The 19506-nt window shown below is 40.7% G+C and overlaps 2 protein-coding genes across 3 annotated transcripts in view; one reads left to right on the forward strand and one right to left on the reverse strand.

The window, feature by feature from the left end:
* Positions 1-752: 752 nt before the first annotated feature.
* sgk2b (serum/glucocorticoid regulated kinase 2b) lies at positions 753-10642 on the reverse strand. The gene is made up of 12 exons (XM_088327191.1): positions 10458-10642; positions 8382-8457; positions 8242-8311; positions 8135-8160; positions 6036-6090; positions 5872-5955; positions 4093-4224; positions 3910-4022; positions 1790-2009; positions 1220-1375; positions 1051-1140; positions 753-978 (listed from the first exon to the last, which is right to left on the reverse strand). The coding sequence occupies exons 1-12, from the start codon at positions 10525-10527 to the stop codon at positions 844-846; spliced, it is 1227 nt and encodes a 408-aa protein (XP_088183317.1). The 5' UTR covers positions 10528-10642; the 3' UTR covers positions 753-843.
* Positions 10520-19506, forward strand: part of ptpn3 (protein tyrosine phosphatase non-receptor type 3) — a 44968-nt gene continuing 35981 nt past the window's right edge. The window contains exon 1 of one of the 2 annotated variants that reach the window (XM_088327190.1): positions 10520-10703. The gene's annotated coding sequence lies outside the window, so the exon portion shown is untranslated. The remainder of the gene's footprint in view (positions 10704-19506) is intronic. The other variant, XM_088327188.1, reaches the window with a different exon arrangement.

Consider the following 19506-nt stretch of genomic DNA (forward strand, 5'->3'; position numbering starts at 1 on the left):
ATCATGACTGGCCAAGATAATTCTCTAGAGCAAAGTCGAAGGGGGCAGGAGGAGAGGAAGATTGAAAAAGAACTGGGCTGACAACATTAGGAATGGACTTCTGCCACCTTTGCCACGACCCAAGAACAGGCCAGGGACCATCAATAGTAGAGAAGGCTGTCCAGAGTTGCATCCTCATTGGTGCCCCCATGCAGTTAAGGGATCCATGAACCATTTTGGGAAGAAAAATAGGTTTCCTCAGTGACCTGCAATCATCCCAGGTCGAACCCTACTTTTCGCTTTTGGAAATAAAGACTATTTTCTTTTTTTAAAATTGTCTTTTTAGCACTGTTTTTTAATGCACAGGACAGTTAATGGTTCTTGTATATTAATGAGACATTGTAAATAAAGAAATATGCATTTTTATTCAGATATAAAAATGTTTTAAAAATACACTGTATATTTACTTTTTCATATTTTGTGTTTCACTGTATCTGGTTTACTAGGACAGAATGCCTGCTTCTATAAAAAAAAGTGGAAATTTATTTGAATAAGTGACTGCTAAGCAGCACGGCGGCGCAGTTCTGAGGGAATGAGATTGAACCTCCTGTGTGGAGTTTGCATGTTCTCCCCGTGCTGGCGTGGGGTTCCTCTGGGCACTCTGGTTTCCACCCACATCCCAAAAACATGCATGTCAGGTTAATTGGCTGGTTCAAATTGTCCCTAGGTGTGAATGAGCGAGTGAGAATTTTCTAAATAACAACAGACCCACATCATTGACAATAGGCAACAATTTATTCATATTCATATCACAAAAAATAAATACTTTGTACAATACTGCTCAATAAGATCAGCAAAATCAGCTCATGCAGTGTTCGCATAGGAAAACCCTACGAAAGTTTCACTCATTCCGCCATCTTGGCATCTGTCATTCACGGAGGCAGGCATGGGTGATAGCGTGAACTCGGGATCGATGTAGCTGATGTCGCAAGGACTTTTCTGATTCAAGAAAAAGACTGTCAGTACAGTAATACAATGCGGGATTCTGAAAGCCACAACTTGATGAAATACCACATTGGGGATGAACGGAGGCGGGACTTTCTTTGCAAGTAGGTCCTCCCAGTTGATGTCCAAAAAGAATGGATGTTCCTGCAGCTCCGCCTGTAGAATCAGAGGTTCATCACTTAGTGCTTATGTTGACCGTATATTCAATGCCTTACAGTGTTTTTTGTATACGTACTAAGTCTCGACTCTCCCCCAAGCGTCTGGAGACGTCCCTCTCCAGTAAACCCTCTAGAAGCGAGCGGGCCACCTCAGAAACTCCACTGCGCAGGTGAAGAGGGGCCTTGAGAATCTTTTCGAACATTTCCGTTTTGCTGTGGCTGTAAAATGGCGGCTGTCACAGAAAACGCGATAAAAGAATGAGGTCATTTGAAAATGAACAGATGTTCACATACGGCTGCAAATGGAGAAAAATTGAGTTCTAGAAATGCCTGGTAATGGAGTTTGGAAGAGTGTGTGATAGGCGTAAGTTATGTGCGAATGTTGGGAAGAGTAAGGTGATGAAGTGTACACGTGATTGAGTGGGCCTGGCATTAGAAATAAGGTCACATGGATATCTGCTGGAAGAAGTTGAAAGCTTTAGGTACTTGGGTTGTGATGAGGCTGCAATTAGTGGAATGATATTTGTGCATCTTTCTGGCGAGTGTTTGATAAAAAAAAAGGAAAAAATGTTTAGAGAAAAACATTAACAATACAGTTGTGATTGTATTACAGAAGAACTTCCTCTCTGCCAAATAAAGCCACTCACCAGTCCATGTAACATCTCGTAAATCACGCTGCCAAGCCCCCACCAGTCCACTGCCGGACTGTACAAGTGACCCTGCAGCACCTCGGGGGCGAGGTACTCTGGAGTCCCACAGAAGGTATGCATGAGCCCACCGAGGGCCACGCCTTCTTTGCAGAGTCCGAAGTCGGTCAGCTTCACGTGTCCCTCGCTGTCTAGCAAAATGTTTTCCGGTTTCAGGTCTCTGATGTGCAAAAAAGATGCAAAAGAAATGTGATACATGACAGTATTAAACAAGTACTTAGGGGCACGCTTTACATTGCAAAAAAAAAGAAATTCTTACCCAGTAGCAGAAAATTAATGTTACCCCATTTATAATTAATTATCTATACAAAATCAAAAAAAATATAATAAAATATATTCCAGTTTTATACATACTAATGTATATATATATATATATATATATATATATATATATATATATATATATATATATGAATTAGATAAAGTTTTTCACCATTTTTGTCTATAAAAATAATTGTATTTACCGTGATACTATCTTTAATAGTTTCATCTTTCACATAAATCTGCAACTTAGCTTATTTTACTTCGTATTTTTCTAAAGTTATAAATTTATATATTTTTTTGTACATAATCTAAAATATACATATAATATATATTAGTATGACTGGCAACCAGTGGCAACCTTAGTCTGGGGGGAGAGAGAGAGAGAGAGAGAGAGAGAGAGATGTTTTACCTTATTTGTCTAGTAAAAAAATAGGATATAATCTTTCATACTATTTATCCTAAATAAAACTGCAATTTAAAGTGCTGTACAACAAAAAATAGTTATGAAATAAAAGTAAAAAAAACACCATTCATCACAAGTTCCCACACACTCAGACAGATACACAAATGCAGTATTATCTAAAGATATACTGTCAGAACCCGAACAGACGGAGGACCCAGACGCGTAACATTTTCACACAAGCTTTATTTTATGGGAATGGGTCAGTCATCCGCGTGAACACAAATGCCAGTGATTCGGCGATCGCTGGGGGGAAGAAGTAAGACAGAGAAGTTAGCCGCGGGAAAACAGGAAGCCAGAGGCAGACGAGATCGAAACTGGACAGCACAGGTTCAATACCAAATACAGGATACATGAGCAGATACAGGACAGGACGAGACAGACGGGATCGATACCGGATACTGGAGCAAGATACCGGACAGGACGAGACAGGCGGAATCAATACCGGATACTGGAGACTGAAGCAAGATACCGGACAGGATGAGACAGACTGCGTCGATACTGGATACTGGAGCAAGATAACGGACAGGACGAGACAGGAGGGATCGATACCGGATACCGGATACACGAGCAGGATACCGGACAGAGTCAAAATATAAGTCTTGCAAGTGCAGATATTCGTTGACAGACTGAGAAGGAGTGAATGAGAGCATTGAGTTTGAATAGGAGGGAAGCCAATCAGGCAACGAGCAGCAACTGACGCCTAACGGGCGGGCCCAAGTGAGGGCAACAGGCAACCGTGACATATACCAAATAAAACGACAAAAATGTTAACGAATAAGAAAAAATTAAAAAAGTAATATGCCTCAAATTGAGCAGTATTATGTACTATGTCGAGATTTCAGAAATCATCATTTTTACTGAGACAAGAAAAATAGTCAACTAAGTATATTTTCTGCCAGTAGGGTAAAACTTCAATATTTTGCAATGCAGTTAGATCCAATATTAACATTCTACTCTCTAAGTACAAATGCAAAATTTGGATTGTCAGTGTGTAAGAGCTAATCAGGTAATACATTATTCAAGGATGTCATTATATGTGTCCTTAAAGATCTGAGGTCTTCTGTAGATATCCAAACCTTTAACATAAAAAATAAATAAAAAAGTTGGGGACTTCACCCATGTTTGTAATATTCTCACCAGAATGTATGTATCAGCATCAGGAAAGTCACCACGATTTACTTTCCAGACCTGGAGACAACGACCCATTTTTGGGGCACTCAACCACAACCAAAAGGCATTGATTTTTAGGATAACAAAGTCTTTGCAGCACTTATAAGAACAGCGGGAGTCACAATTATAAGGAAAAAGCAAAGCAGGATGCTACTGAGGTTACCTGTAGACAATGTCTAAGGAGTGAAGGTAACCCAGCGCCATTGCCATCTCTGCGGCATAAAACGCAGCCCTGTTTTCAGGAAATGAACCTTCTCTCTGGAGGTGGTAAAAAAGCTGAAAATGAAAATATCCTTGTTAGTGCACGGGGGGAGAAAAACAAACCGAGCATATCGCATATGTTTACCTCGCCACCATTAACATAATCCAAAACAAAGAAGAGCATATTTGATGTTTGAAAAGCGTAGTGGAGTCCCACCAAGAACGGATGTTGTAATCCTTTAAGTAGAACGCTCCTTTCCACCATTACATGCTGCTGCTGCAAATACAGTAACAACAATGTAAGGACCAAATACTAAAATATTACTAAAGTATAGGATATAAAAAGTCAACACAACCCATTTAAAACGCCAGTTCTTTTAATACAGTCCGATGTTGTGCGAGAAGATTGTGTCTGGTTGTCTGATTTACAAATATATCTTATTCATCATTTGATTGGCAGCGCAAGAAAGCAAGAAATAAACAGTAGCATATTAAAACAACGTGAGATTATTTTACCTAAACGTATAAATCAAGTCAATGCTCTGCTCTTTAGTGAATGAAAACATAAATAGATGAGGAATCCTCCATTATGAAAAAATAGTCCATGCAACAAGAAATAAATTACTGAATGGCTTGCCTTTCTGTCAGCTTGATCACAAATTCCATTGTTCGGTGATAAGGTGTGCACCTATTCTTAGTCCTTGGTCTCACTATCGCCCTCTGCCATGAGGCAAGGGAATTATGCGCCTCACTGTGCATCTGTAGATCCTCAGCACAGTAATATGTTAAATGCTGATTGTATTAACAATATTCGTTCGATTTTAAAAAGTAAATCTAAACCTTGTGAAGTTACATGAAAAAGAACTTTAACACCAAATTTCTGTAACCTTTTAACCCTTGGATGCATGTGTGGAGCCAAAAATGACCCCATTGGTTCTTCTTGATCAAAATCTTTACAAATACAAAAAGTTGTACTATTGTCATATCCCAAGTATGTCATGATTACTGATGTGACTCAGCTGTGCCCATTCATTTGGTGCCAAACGCCGCGGGCTCTGATTGGCTCCCTGTCACTATTTGAACCCAGTCCTATCAATCCCCTGTTGTCAGTCCATTTGCGAACCTCAGTGAATACTAGGCCAGCCTTTTTTTGACCGTGACTCCCACCTGTCCCGTTTTTGCTCCCGTTTGTCTTCGGCTACGACCCGTTTTGATCCTGACCACGTCTCCTCTCCCGTCCCGACTTACGACCCGTTTTTTTATCCCTACCATGTCTGCTCTCCCTTCCCGGCCTACGACCCTTTTCTGACCCCTGACCACGTTTTTGCTCTCCTGTCCTGGATATCATCCCGTTTTTACGTCCCCGACATCGCCATCGCTCGCTACAGAAGAAGCGCTTCCGTGTTTGGATCACAATCAGAATACGAGACTTGCTTCCCGCGCCTAGCGAACACCGGATCGTGGGCGCAGCCCTCACTCTTTCCTTTATAAAACCTGAGAGAAACGTGACCCAATTGGGTCCTGTTTCCGATCTGGTCCTGACAAAGTATTCCTCACAAAATATATTTTTGACATGATGTCGTTAGTATTTTTATTTTTTTTGGGGCCACTAATTTTCCATCACCACTCATGGAAGAGTGATGCACTGGTGAGTCATGCATCCAAGGATTAGTAGATTTTTCATTAGAAATTTTAATAAGGACAGGTGAGGCACATCCTCAAATGCCTCCCCTTAATGCCAACGCTGCAATATAGAAAAAAAAACAATATAAATCAACCTTTTACCCTACTAATGTAAAGAATGCGTACATTTTCACAACAGAGGCGTCGATCTGTCTCTTTCACTGGAAGGCAGCGAAACCCTCAGAAAGGGTGTGCAGACTTTTTATACCCATTTAAAGTAAGCAGACAGGGTCTTGTTTACCTCTCTCCTCATAACAATGGTCTGTTTTTGTAACACTTTTACAGCGAAGTAGTTTCCATGTTTTCTATGTCTGGCCAGTAGCACCTGAATGAAAAGATCGAATCATGTCACGGGATAGAGGGACACACAAATAAAGCAAATAAGGAAAGAACTATTACGGGTACCTTCCCAAAACTCCCTTTGCCGATAACTTTGAGGTAGTCAAAATCTGATGGTTTCCTGCAGGACACATAAGAAAAATAGATGGGGGTGCATGAGATTTTATATCCATTAAAAAGAGGCATTAATGTTAAAATCATTTGGTATTTATCTATAAAATACACATTTTTTCCCAAGAAAACAAAAGTACTGTACTTCAAATAAGGAATATTCTAATTCTTAAAATTAAGTTTGTTTTTTTTCTAAAGATTTTTACTATAGAGGACTTGTATGTGAAAAAAAAAATCATGCCTGGCTGGGAAAAATGTATTTTTCTTGTTTTATTCCATCCATCCATTATCTGCACCGATTATCCTAAGTAGGGTCGCGGGGATGCTGGAGCCCATCCCTGCTATCTTCGGGAAGTGGGCAGGGGACACCCTGAACTGGTTGCCAGCCAGTTGCAAGGCACACAGAGACAGACAATTTGCTCGCTCATTCACACCTAGGGACAATTTCGACCGGCCAATTAACCTACCATGCATGTTTTGGGAATGTGGAAGGAAAACGGAGCGCCCAGAGGATACCCACGCAAGCACGGGTAGAACATCCAAACTCCACACAGGAGGTTTGATCTCATGACCTCAGAACTGTGCCGCACACGCGCTAACCACTGCCCCGCCGTGCTGCCCTCTTGTTTTATTGTATTTGTTAATTTATTTGATCTTATATGACAACTGGGCCTGCACGGCGGATGAGTGGTTAGCGTGCAGCCGCACGGTGCAGAGGTTCAAGTCCAGCTACCGCGGCCTCCGCATGTGGGGTTTGCATGTTCTCCCCGTGCTTGTGTGGATTTCCTCCAGGCACTCCGGTTGGATTCTCTGGAGTGTCCTTGATGTAATGAAGCCAATTTCATGGACATTCAAAGATGTTGAAGATGGCCAGGAGACGTTATGGTGAGTTACCTCGGCTTTATAGTTTTCAGGTGTCTTGTTTCAGACTTATAGTCATGTTTATCTGATGAGTATATTTTGAAATGATCCTATCTTGAATCCTAAGAGTCTAAGCTTTCCGATGATATGTGGTATGATGTATTTTAGTTACTGGTGACTGGTGATCATACAGACACTAATGGTTTATTAAGTGTCTGGCGTCCCACCGGGCGGGCCGTCGGAACGTTAAGGGGTTAAGGTACTATTAAGGTAAGGTTAAGGTATTATTAAAACTCTTTCTTTTGAAATACCTCATGTTTCAATGTGGGCACATGAGGCTTATAGTCAGGTGCGGCTTATAAATGTATAAAATGTTTGTTTTCTAATTCCGGGGCGCCTTATAGTCAGAATTTTACGCTACTCATTAGAAGAGCGATATCTGGCTCACGAGCCATAAGTTTCCGACCCCTGAGCTAAACCAACAGTTTCATTGTTGAGATCCTCAGGTTCGAGAGCCTTCTTCATCTGGGCCTCAGTGCTGTGGAACGCTCTTCCCCCTGAGATTCGATCTGCAACCTCAGTGGAAATGTTTAAATCTAAGCTTAAAACTCACTTCTATTCTATAGCATATGAATAGCCTAGATTTTAGGTTGACAATATCTGTGTATTAATTGTTATTACAACATCCGTTGCAGCCTGGTCATCCTGGAAGGGGGACTACCTCATGTGCGGTCCCTTCTCAAGATTTCTTCATGTTGAAGTTTTGTGTTTTTCCTTGCCCTCATGTAGGTTTTAGGTCAGGGGACGGTGTAATAATAGTCTGTAGTTTGCAATTATCTGTTGTCTGTGCAGCCTTTTGAGACTCCTTGTGATTTAGGGCTATACAAATAAACTTGACTTGACCTGGAGGGCCTGCAGATCTGCTTGTAAGGGCCAAGTAATGGCTGAAACGCGATTGGTTAAATGCTTAAATATGAAAGCAAGCATCTGGAAGCAGCGCAGCCATGGGGGGGGGCCAATGAAAGAAAGCTAACAGACAATTTGGAAACAATTAATAAGTATTCAGAAATATAATTGAATGAAATCACATCATTCAGATGTTCTAGGCCAGCACAGATAACCTTGCAGGCTCTGACGGCCCAACCACTGACTTTAGGCCTATTTTGGACCTTCAGTGACATATGTCTACTCACAAGAAGGGTTGAGACGTTTGTGAACCCTGACGAGAAAGAAAATACAGAAAAAGTCAAAAGGTCAGCTTCAGTATCTTTTCCCGTCAACACACTCATTCTCTTCTTACCACGTTGCCTTTGCTTTCCCTCTTCTCCCTGGTTTTGCTCCACAGCTTAGGTATCTCCCTGGGTTCACGACTTTGAGCAGAAAGGGTGGATTAAGAAGTATGATCGCGTTTTTCTTGTGTATCTTTTAACAACAACTTACTGCTTGCAAAGTGGTTGATAGGGAGCAAGTTTGCGAGACAAGTCCCTGAAGAGAGCTTTTCTCCCTTTGAGCAGAGCTGAAAGACCGTAGTGAGGAAGGTCAGTTACATAACAATTTTATCACTTGGCAACCTCTTGTGCCCCCTGCTATACTTACTCCAGCATGCCAATCTTGAAATGAGGTTTGAATTCAAGTTGAGGATTTAACCACAGTGTAGTTTATGTCTTTAATTAGTAATCTTAATGGTAACTTATGTGATTTAATGTTAATCAAACTTAATGTGGTTGGTACTACCTTAAAGGGACAGTGGGTATTATTCAACCACTAAATGTTGCTGTATTGTGTCATGCAACTGAAAACAATATAAAATATGGAGACTCATAGTGACCGAAAAGCATCAGTTTTCTTGTCATTTTTAAGCCCGGCTTTTAGCGAGGTTTTGTGTTTTCAGGTTCCGCCAGCAGCAAGATGACAGACAATTATGCCAGCTCCCTCTAAGTGAGGCTTATGTTATGTTGAATAAAAGCAAATATAATTTTAATTTATGAGGGTTAATAAAATGCACGTTTATATGGTAGTTAATGTAGAGCAGGGGTGTCAAACAGGCGTTCCGTGGGCCGGATCGGGCCCACCAAGGGTTTGCGTGCGACCCGCGAGACAACGCTCAGAGAAGCGCAAGAGAAAAACATGCATTGAAATATGTCCACTTGATGTTGCCAAAGCTAGGTGCCTCTTACAAACGGTGTACTTGTATTTCTCTCTCTCTCTGCCTCTTTGTCTTTTTCTCTCTGTGCCTTTTAGCTTCTTTTTCTCCCTCTTTCTTTTTTCCTTTTCTCTCACTTTTCTCTCTCTCTCTCTCTCTCTCTCTCTCTCTCTCGCTTTTCCCTTCTCCTTCTCCCCTTTCTCTCTTCTCCCCTTTCTCTCTTCTCTCCTTCTATTTGTGTTTGGATTTCTTTCTTTCTCTCTCTTTCCCCTCTCTCACCATTTCTCATTTGTCTCTTTTGTTTCTCATGCCCTTTCTGTCTGTCTGTCTGTCTGTCTGTCTGTCTGTCTGTCTGTCTGTCTGTCTGTCTGTCTGACTGTCTGTCTGTCTGTCTGTTTATCTGTCTGTCTGTCTGTCCTACCCCAAGAGAATGTTTGTTCAACCGTGTGAAGTTTTTTTTCTTCTAGGAGGTGCTAAATGATACACACTGTCCCTTTAAAACGGCAACTACAACTTTCTGGACACATGTTTGAAGACCTCCCAAAGCGCTTTACAATGTGCTTCACACTTTTACACACTAACTAACCGACAGCAGCATCAGCCATGCAAGGCAACTACCTGCTGTCGGGATTCAGCGTCTTGCCCAAGGACACTTACATATAACACGGAGGAGCCGGGAATTGAATCTGCGACCTCTTGATCCCATAACAAGCGCAAAAAATATATAAAGCCATACATGAATGTATATTTGAATTAGAAACAAAAGGGGAAATATTTAAAAACTAGACATTCAATGTTTATTCTAAAGGACTTAAAGCACTGGAAAACGTTGGGAATGTTTCTATTGTACTTTTCCTCTTACAGAAAAACACAAAATGAAACCATAGTTTAATCCCATTTTTTTCATTTTGATCATTTCTGAAAAAGCCACAGGGAACCATTGGGGCAGTGCCAAAGAGCCACATGTAGCTCTGGAGCCATAGGTTGCTTAACCCCAGACAAAAATTGAGGGGGAAATTATTATAAGACCAGTAAAATAATTGTCTTTCGAAGTAAAATAGTGCATCATTTTGCTCATTTTAAATATCATTTTTCTTATTTTATGATTTAAAAAAATAAACAAAACGAAATTAATTAAAAAATATCTTAAAGGGCTACATCAACATTATTTTCGATTTGATTTTAAATATAATAAGAGGATAATACATAAAATTAGCAAAAATATCTCCCGATGTGTTGTTGGATTAGCTAAAACCAGCAATCGATGACGACTAACGGGAAGCATTTTAGTTTCTATCTAGTATGACGTATTTATCACGCAGGTTCTCGTAATGACGTCAGTCCCGATCATGAATACGCACTAGCCGCCTTACCTGAGAAAAATGACACAAGCCTCCTCATTTTGGCATAGGTCATCGGCTGATCGTGACTCAAAGAAGTCATGTAGAGGAAAAGTAGATCATATAAGAGCACCGTGAAAAGAGAAGCGCTTGCGGCTCTTCTCAAACTTCTCTGGGCTCCTGTGACCGCAGACCTGCAGTCCAACTAAGTCAACCGCAACGGTGTGTTCAAGGACCCTCGGAGTTTACAGACTGTACGAACGAGGGCTTCATGTTTCGGTATGTAAGTACACTAAGCGCTCGTGTCACGTGATTACTTGCGCGATTGATATTCTTGTATTTCTTTTATAAGTACTAATATATTCAAGTCAATAGATTTAATATGCTTACAATTTAGTAAAAAAACACAGGATGGAAGGGAGGAACGATCTAGGTTCATTCCACAATGGGGCATTAAAAAGAGCAGGGTTGTCAAATTCATTAATCGCATGATCCGCAAGAAAAAAACATTCAGACTTGTAAATGAATGGCATAAAAAGTTTTTCTTGGCTGGAGGACTGGGTGTCTTCTCGGAGGCTCACAATCAAATTATGATTCAGGGTTGTAAGATTTGATGATAAAACGATTATTGAGGGTTTTTTGTCCAACAATTTAATTATATCCCATTAAAAAAACAAAAAACAAAGCAAGCGGTTTGATGCAGTGAAAGGAAGTCCGTCTCTTTTTAGACAACCAGCTTTTTTGGCTCAACTCATTAAAGAGAGCTGGCTCTCAAACGAGTCACTTGCTTTGATGCATTATATTATGAATTATGATGTTGTATAAAGAAGTTAAGTATAAAAGGGGAAAATGAAAAAAGACAGGTTTGTGGTTATCCCTTTTATCAGTATATTACCAACAATAACTTAATGAAAAATGAATGAATAATTTGAATAATAAAATGTATTATTCTACTTAATCATATTTGCATGTATATTTTCCTGCTACAGTGAACTTTTTTTTTATAATAAACCTCATTCATGTCACAACAAAATTTTAATTAACAATATATATGATATAAGGAAACATGTGTACAATATAACATGTTAAACTACATAAATAAACATGTTTGCAAAAAAATAGGGTGTAAGATTATTTTGTATTTTGTAAGGGAAAATACGACAGTTTGTAAGGGCATGGAGCCCTGGAGATTGATAAATTATTTGAAGTATTGGAACCTCATCCATTATCTGTACCGCTTATCCTCATCCCAGCCATCTCCGGGCAGTGGGCAGGGGACAGCCTGAACTGGTTGCCAGCCAGTCGCAGGGCACACAGGGACAGACAATCTACTCGCTCATTCACACCTAGGGACAATTCAGACCGGCCAATTGCATGCACGGGGGGAACATGCAAACTCTGCACAGGAAGGTTGGTAGCTGGATTTGAACCCATGACCTCAGAACTGTGCTGCACACGCGCTAACCACCGCCCCGCCGTGCTGCGCGTATTGGAACCTGTCTGATGTAAAAGGGTAATTAAAATGAAGCTGTACGCCTGGATATAACTGGAAGACAAACAATAATGGTGGCCAAATCTTGCACAAACCAAAAAACTGATCTCACTGGTTTGTCGTGTTTGAGAATAATAGCTCCCTTAATTAAGCGTGTAGTCTAAACCATTTCCCTGATGTCGCGTCATCAAGACAAATTTTCAGAAAAAATATATAAGTTTACCCACTTTTCAGTACAATTTCATGCTAAAATATTCGTCCACTCCGTCTGCCAGCAACCGTGAGTTGTTTTTATTGAAATCCGAGGGAGTGGAATAGATGCTCTTCTACGGACTAAATATAGTTAATAGGTCGTGACCTAGTGCTACGGCATTTGACAACTCTGGATCACTCTTCTTGTCTCATGTAGCCTCGCCATGCCAGGGAATCTCCTGGACCTGTCTGCATCAATTCCGGTCCACGTTGAGATTTATGACCCGGGCAAACCATTTTTTTGCTTCTATGCTTGTTTACTTCAGATGGTGAAAGGACACCTTGTGTTCCCCCCGGAATTATCCTCTTAAATATTTGTGTTTTATGAGTTGTATTGCATAACCCCACTTTTATGACTTTGTGTGATCATATGATGAATGAAAATAGCAAGAGTTGCTATTTTGAGATCCTGGTCAGAGAGTGAGACATTCTTTAGGGGAGGAAAATCTGATTTTATCAGTGCAAATTGTTCCACGACTCTGATAATCATGTCGTGTGAGTTGAATCATAACTATGATTCATTCAGTTGTAAAATTAATGATTTTCTCACTTACAAATTGTCATGTTTATTTGTAGCCCTTTATCACAAGGAGTCTCAATTGGCTGTCCAGACCACAGATTATTACAGACAATTATTACACCATCCCCGATCTAAAACCTATATGAGGGCAAGGAAAAACTCAAAAACCTCAACATGGAGAAAATGAAGAAACCTTGAAATGAGGTATTCCCCCTTCCAGGAGGACCAGGCTGCAATTACAAACAGTACACAGATATCGTCAACATGAAACATAGGTTGTTCATATGCTATAGAATATAAGTTGTCATGAACCCGATCAGGACCCAAATGCGTGACATTTCTCACACAAGCCTTTTATTTTACGGGAAATGGGGAGTCATGCACGTTAGGCAGCAGCCTGGCGTGGAAAGACAGGAAGCCAACGAGATCGATACTAATTGCCCGAGCAGATATCGGACAAATGGGGTCGATAACGGACAGGACGGGACAGACAGGATTGGTATCAAAACAGGATATCAAAATTAAACAGGACAAACTAGACGGAAAGGAGAACTGGAGAGAATAATAAACAGGACAAAAATAGATGGGAACGAAACTGGAAACCGATATTAAACAGGACAAAATAAACGGGAACAATACCGGACAGGAAATACCAACAGGAAACAGGAACGAGTCAGAACCCATGTCTTGCGGGGCAGAGGTTCATTGACGGACTGACAAAGGAAGAGCAGCGCACTGAGCTTAAATAGACGGAAAGCCAATCTGTAAACGAGCCGCAGCTGGCACCACATGGGCGGGGCCAATTGGGCGCCATGGCAGCTGTGACAGAAGTGTGTTTTAAGCCTAGATTTAAACAGTTCCACTAAGGTTGCAGATCGAATCTCAGAGGGCAGAGCATGGAAATAACATCATTAGTAAAAACAAAGTTAAAATTGCTTTCGAATGGTCTGCCTACTGAGATTCGATCTGCCGTTTTCAAGTTATTTACCGTCAATAATGCTCATGAGCAAACAGTGCTCAACGGGACAGTGTGCGTTTTTTGACCACTAGATTTTGCTGTGTTGTTTATGTAAACTGAAAACAAGCGCTCAAAAGAACAAGAGGGAATATAAAATACCGTGTTTCAAAGTGACCAAAACGCACAATTTTACCTCTCAATTTTTTTGCCCAGCCATTTTGAGGTCTTTGGGTACCCTTGACAGCAAGATGGTGGACAATTATGTCAGCTCTTTTGAGATGAGGCTCCTATTATGCAATATAAAAGCTAATTTCCAGTTCAACGATAATTTGTAAAATTCATGTTCATATAACAGTTCATAAATAAGTGAAAAAAATGATTCACCACTAGGAGGCGTCAAATTATACACACTGTCCCTGTATTAATAAATACTTTATTCTACTGCTGCAATGCACAAAAGTGACTTGGCCCAATAGATTGACATTTCTATTGCAAGATATTCATCTTTACACTTGATTTCTCCCAAAACAAAAAATAAAAACACTAAATAAATCAACATGAACGATGGAGTACCAAAATAGGTGCAATTAACATGTTTTTGGAATTTAAGGTGCACTGATTACGGGGCACAACGTCAAAATTGTTTGTCTGCGGAAGATACAGGATGCACTAGACTATAAGGCACAATAAATTAAAATGAGGTTTGCTATAAAAAATAAAGTCACGTTTAATAGAACATTTAAATTAAAAAAAAATCTGGTTTCACAACTACAATAAATTGATTTGTTCATAAATGGTTACTATACACAGAAGCTGTCATGATTACTGATTTGGATCACCTGTGCCCGCTCATTTGGCGCCAGCTGCTGCGGACTACCTGATTGGTTCCCTGTCAGTTTTTAAGCCCAGTCCCGTCACTCTCCTGTTGTCAGTCTGTCAGTGAACCTCTGATGTTATAAGGCAAGCATTTCAACTCTGACTCCTGTCGGTCCTGCTTTTTGCACCCATTTTCCACCCGTCTGTTCCTGATCTCCCCGTTTGTCTCCGGCTACGACCTGTTTTTGATCCTGACCACGTTTTTGCTCTCCTGTCCCGGCTATCGACCCGTTTTTTTCCGTCCTTGACACCGCCATCTCCCGCTCCGGAAGATCCACTTCCGTATTCGGATCTCGATCCAATTGCATGAGCGGTTTGCTTCCCGCGTCCAGCGAGCACCGGATCGCGGGCGCTGCCCTTCCTCTTTCTACCAATAAACTTGTGGTTAGCGCTATGCATTTGGGTCCTGATTCCGTTCTGGTCTTGACAGAAGCAAGTTGTATTTATGCATTCCCAATTTTATTTACCATATTTATGGTCTATAAGGCACACTGGATTATAGGATGCACTTTCAAATTTTGTTTTTTCTAGGTACATTTTATAGTCCGGAAAATACAGTAATTCTTAATTTGTGTTTCTTTTATTTTGGAATAGTGTCTTAATCCTCTAAAGTCACGAGTTGGTAAATATTTTCCATATTCTGGTTGTATTCATCCAAGATCAAATACTTACATAATTCATTAAATCAAACATTGTTTTGCTCTTTTTATGGCGAATGTTATTTGACAGATATGAACATGATGTGATGCCCAGTTCTTCAATGTGTTCTGTGTCTAAAATTGAGTACAGAATTGATATGGGTCATGTGCAGACCATTGGTACAGAAAGGTGATCTCCCGGAGACAGTTCCTGTCTTCACTGCATCACCCTCTTTGGCAAACAGATCTGCTTTTGTTACCATGACGACAGCACGAAGTTTTGCACCTTGTTCTCAAGAATGCATTTAATATCACTGAATGTCAACAAACACACAGGATCGCTCTTCAGCGGGGAAGAGCATTCCTTGCAAGAGACGCAAGACATCTTGATGTAGATTACAGACGTCAGAAGACACACGTGAAAGCAAAAGGTGCTGACTCCATTAGCAGGCCACGACAGGTCATTTATTATTAAAATGGACAATTTGGAGTCTTCAATGAAGCCAGCACCTGTTTTTGGCATTTTGAGGGATACAGGATCACCCTAGGGCAGGGGTCAGGAACCTATGGCTCACGAGCCATATAGGGCTCTTTTCATGAGTATGTATGGCTTGAAGACAACATTTTTTCCATGCAAACTTTTTCAATGCCATTCTAAATTTGTATGAGCGAAGCCTAATGGTAGTGCACATGAAGCCAAACCTACGCTGAAACTAATAACGGTATTGTCCAGTTTTTATACGGTGAAAAAAATAAATATTTGAACACCCTGCTATTTTGCAATTTCTTCCACTTATAGATCATGGAGGGGTCTGAAATCTTAATCGTAGGTGCATGTCCACGGTGAGAGAGATAAACTAAAATGGAAAAATCCAGAAATCACAATGCCTGATTTTTTAACAATCTATTTGTGTGATATAGCTGCAAATAAGTATTTGAACACCTAAGAATTAATGTTATTATTTCGTACAGTAGCCTTTGTTTGCTATTACAGAGGTCAATGTTCCCTGTAGTTTTTCACCAGGTTTGCACACACTGGGATTTTGGCCCACTCCTCCACACAGATCTTCTGTAGATCAGTCCGGTTTCCGAGCTTTCGCTGAGAAACCAGCGTTTGAGCTCCCCCTAAAGATTTTCGATTGGGTTTAAGTCTGGAGACTGGCTGGGCCATGCTAGAACCTTGATATGCTTATTACGAAGCCAAATGGTTTTCCTGGCTGTGTGCTTCGAGTCGTTGTCGTGTTAGAAGGCCTAGCCACGACCTATCTTCATTGCTCTGACTGAGGGAAGGAGGTTGTTCCTTAAAATGTCACTATAAATGGCCCCAATCATCCTCTCTTTAGTGCAGTGCCATCGTGCAGTCCCATGTGCAGAAAAACAACCCCAAAGCACCACCATGCTTCACAGTAGGGATGGTGTTCTTTGGATTGTACTCTTCACTCTTCTTCCTCCAAACACGCTTAGTGGAATTATGACCAAAAAGTTGTTTTTTGGTCTCATCTGACCACAAAACTTTCTCCCATGACTCCTCTGTATCATCCAAATGGTCATATTCAAACTTAAGACGGGCCTTGACATGTTCTAGTTTTAGCAGGGGAACCTTTTGTGCTATGCATGAATCCAAACCATGGCGTCTTAGTGTTTTACCTGCTGTTACTTTGTGATGTCTGGATTTTTCTTTTTAGTTTATCTCTCTCACAGTGGACATGCACCTACAATGAACATTTCAGACCCCTCCATGATTTATAAGCAGGGTTGGGTAGGGTTACTTTAACTTGATTACTTTCAATTACTTTTGGATTACTCCAATACCAAATATGCTAATAAAAGACAAAAGAAACTAAATATGAATATAATTATGACTTACAACACGTGGTAAGATTTCTCTCCTGGCTTTGATCTCTTTGATCTCCGGCAAAACTAACATAAAATGCGACAGAAACAAAATGAAAATAAATCAAACAGCTTGCCAACATCATTTTTGCCGTTACATGCGTTCCGTTACTCCCAAAGCCTGCACAAAATTTAGTAATTTTCTTCATATTCAGTTTCTTTTGTCTTTTATTAGCATATTTGGTATTGGAGTAATCCAAAAGTAATTGAAAGTAATCAAGTTAAAGTAACCCTACCCAACCCTGTTTATAAGTGGGAGAAAAAGCAAAATTGCAGGGTTTTCAAATACTTATTTTCTTCACTGTATAGGGTACATTTTTAACTACAGTTTACAGTCAAGGTGTCACACCCAAAATAAAACTCGTTTTGGTGTACATTACTAAGTAATCCTTTATATGCAAGCTCATAAAATAATACATGTTCACTGTTGAGACACTTTACGATGAAAATCCACAGGACAAACTGTAAATACCCCAAAACGCCAGCAGAGCTTCCAGAGCAGTTTGATTGGGTGAGTGGTAGGGATGGGCGGAGCTATCCAAAGAGCGCAAGCATTCCCACCTGTCTCTCGCCCTGCGCCATCTGCGCAATACCTTGTTTGCAGAGTTTTGTGACATTTTTACAAAAGAGCTCTGCTCGCACCTTGAAACCATTATTTATGACAAAAATGACGGTCAGAATGAGTCTTAACACTCTTGAGTACCTGCGGGAGGGAGACAAATTTTAATTGGTGTATTTATATGGGACACCGGTTCAGGCATTATTATTATTTCATAGATTTTATCAAATGTCACTCAGTGATATAAAATGTGTTGAACAAGCTTTTGTCTGGAGAGCGGGTTTAGCAGTTCTGTTTAATTTTGTTCCGCCATAAAAATGATTTAGCTTTTATGGCTTTTATGGCTGACCTCTGCGCTAGGGGGAACATATTAATTCGGTAACTTGATTGACAGCTGTAGTATCTCTTTGGTTCCATAGGTGGCGACAACAAATCAAAATAAAATACAGGATCTCAAGAACATCAACAGAAACATCCATCCATCCATTATATGCACCGCTTATCCTCAGTAGGGTCGCGGGGGTGCTGGAGCCCATTCCAGCCATCTCCGGGCAGTGGGCAGGGGACACCCTGAACTGGTTGCCAGCCAGTCGCAGGACACACAGGGACAGACAATTAGCTCTCTCATTCAGACCTAGGGACAATTTTGACCGGCCAATTAACCTGACATGCATGTCTTTGGAATGTGGGAGGAAACCAGAGTGCCCGGAGGAAACCCACGCAGGCACGGGGAGAACATGCAAACTTCGCACATGAAGGCTGGTTGCTGGATTTGAACCCATGACCTCAGAACTGTGCCGCACACGCGCTAACCACCGCACCGCCGTGCTTCCCCTCAAAAGAAACATCCTCCCCTAAAAAATAACACTGTTTACTGTTTAGAAATGTATAGTTGTCAGATTATTTTTCTCAAGTTAAAGGTCTTTTAAAATAATATTCAGAAAATATGTCTTCTTGACACAGTGTATGAAGTTGAGAAACAACAAAAATCAACTTCTAAAATGAGGCAAAAATCAATTTCTATTTTCCGCGGCATCCCTCTCGCTTTTTTTATTGTTTTTTTTTTCGTAAATGCCTCAAGCTGCTGAAAAACAACAGATAGGACAAAATTGGCCAGCCGTTTGCAGTTTCAACGCTCCTGTCTTTATATTTGAGAACAATGTAGACTTCTAAACTTGATAACATATTATTTCAAAAACATATTTTAGAAAACAGAATTGGGGAATTAATTCATTTCATGTGAAATATATGGGGAGAATGGGTACTTTTTTTATTAAATTAGTAAGAAGGTTGTCATGATTGCTGATGTGACTCAGCTGTGCCTGCTCATTTGGATCCACCTGCCCCAGGTTCTGATTGGCTCCCTGTCACTATTTGAACTCAGTCCTGTCAATCCCCTGTTGTCAGTCTGTCTGCGAATCTCTGTGTGTACAAGGCAAGCTTTTTTCGACCCTGACCCCCTGTCCCGTTTTTGCTCCCGTTTGTCTCCAGCTACAACCCGTTTTGATCCCGATTACGTCTGCTCTCCCGTCCCGACCCTTTTTGTTTTCGACTATGTCTACTCTCCCGTTGTAGCTTACGTGTCGTTTCCGAACCCGACCATGTCTTGCTCTCCCATTCCCGGCTACCGACCAGTTTTCCGCCCCTGACACCGCCATCGTTTGCTACGGAAGATCCACTTCCGTGTTCGGATTTCTTCTTTCTCTGTTCGAACACCGGATCGTGGGCGAAGCCCTTCCTCTCTCTTTTAATAAAACTCATGGTAAACGTCACGCAAGTGGGTCCTGTTTCCGTCCTGGTCCTGACAAAGGTGTTAGACTCCTATGCAAAATACAATGTATCATTGTTAGCACATTTTACTTCCTATTTCCAACGTTTACATTTAAGTTCTCTA

Source organism: Urocampus carinirostris, chromosome 2, assembly GCF_059441175.1.
Source record: "Urocampus carinirostris isolate Australia breed hairy pipefish chromosome 2, RoL_Ucar_1.0, whole genome shotgun sequence".
NCBI classification, from domain to species: domain Eukaryota; kingdom Metazoa; phylum Chordata; class Actinopteri; order Syngnathiformes; family Syngnathidae; genus Urocampus; species Urocampus carinirostris.

What these genes read in the sequence shown, in the direction of transcription:
- sgk2b (XM_088327191.1), bottom strand. Translation starts at nt 10,527, where the DNA reads ATGACTTCTTTGAGTCACGATCAGCCGATGACCTATGCCAAAATGAGG. An exon ending in CCATTGTTATGAGGAGAGAG is followed by an intron (nt 4,225 to 5,871) that starts GTAAACAAGACC and finishes CTGTATTTGCAG; the next exon opens with CAGCAGCATGTAATGGTGGA. An exon ending in CTCCGTTCATCCCCAATGTG is followed by an intron (nt 979 to 1,050) that starts GTATTTCATCAA and finishes TTCTTGAATCAG; the next exon opens with AAAAGTCCTTGCGACATCAG.